Raw genomic sequence first — 1049 nt, 5'->3', positions numbered from 1 at the left:
GCAGGGGGGGGGGGGGGGGGGGGGGGGGGGGGTGGGGGACAACTGTAACAATGATAATAATAATAATAATAAATAATAATAATAATAGGCTTTTATATAGTGCACTATACAACTAATTCTCAGAGCGCTTTCCACATTATTACTCCAGTCATTGGAATGATGTCTATGGGGAAATACCATAGTTTGCTGCATGAAATATTTCAGCGCATTTTTCACTGGAACCGCCTCAGGTACCCATTTATACTCCTGGGTGGAGAGAAGCAATGCAGATAAATGCCTTGCTCAAGGACACAAGTGAAATGCACAGCAAAGGATTGAAACCCTGTCCTCGAGGTTGGGAAACCAAACCATTCCCACTGCGCCTACCCGCTTCTACAAAAACAGGAGAGACTTATGTTTTTGTGATCAAAAGGACTCCAGTTGGTATTTCTTCCAATGAATGTTGATTTATATTTTTACTTGCAGGGTGGACGAACACCAATTTATTTTGTACTAGGTTCAGATGTTACTGATGTCCTTCTCAAAGGCGGTGCCGACATTAATATTACAGATAATGTAAGTAAATTTTAGAGTTTTCAAAATCACTTATGACTTAGAGGCCAGTTATATTAGCAAATATTTCTAAATGTTTTCTTGTGTATAATTATGCTTACATAATTTAAAGTTTTAAGTAGGGGAACTAAGTCGGTAAATTGAAACATTGTGATTTTGAAACTGTATTTATACTTAAAAAAGAGGAATCTGCGAGTGTGAAAAAGTAGGTTCCCCAAACGGAATTTGAACCCGGGACCTTCTGCTGTCTCTGCACACGCCTTAAACAACTGGCCATTGTGGCTTTGTTGGGAATTTAAATCCGAATAAGACATCTAATGCTTCACACTCATGCACATGCATAGTTATGACAGCATTATTCATTGATGTATACATACATAACTTACATGCATACATGCATGCATGCATGCATACATACATACATATATTTCATATATGTTTATATATATATATATATATATATATATACTGTCTCTTATACTCATCTAGATGTGTAT

General features: G+C 37.0%; 1 protein-coding gene across 1 annotated transcript in view; it reads left to right on the top strand.

Annotated features, from left to right (window-relative positions):
- LOC117123593 (cyclin-dependent kinase 4 inhibitor D-like) overlaps positions 1-585 on the top strand; it is a 4110-nt gene extending 3525 nt beyond the window's left edge. The window contains exon 4 of the mRNA XM_033269586.1: positions 466-585. Within this exon, the coding sequence (XP_033125477.1) occupies positions 466-570 (105 nt within the window). The 3' untranslated portion in view covers positions 571-585. The remainder of the gene's footprint in view (positions 1-465) is intronic.
- The last annotated feature ends 464 nt before the right edge of the window (positions 586-1049 follow it).

The sequence above is a fragment of the Anneissia japonica genome, unplaced genomic scaffold (assembly GCF_011630105.1).
Source record: "Anneissia japonica isolate Jap-2015-1 unplaced genomic scaffold, ASM1163010v1 scaffold287714_len2871179_cov188, whole genome shotgun sequence".
Classification (NCBI taxonomy): domain Eukaryota; kingdom Metazoa; phylum Echinodermata; class Crinoidea; order Comatulida; family Comatulidae; genus Anneissia; species Anneissia japonica.
This window is presented reverse-complemented; position numbering and strand designations above follow the sequence as displayed.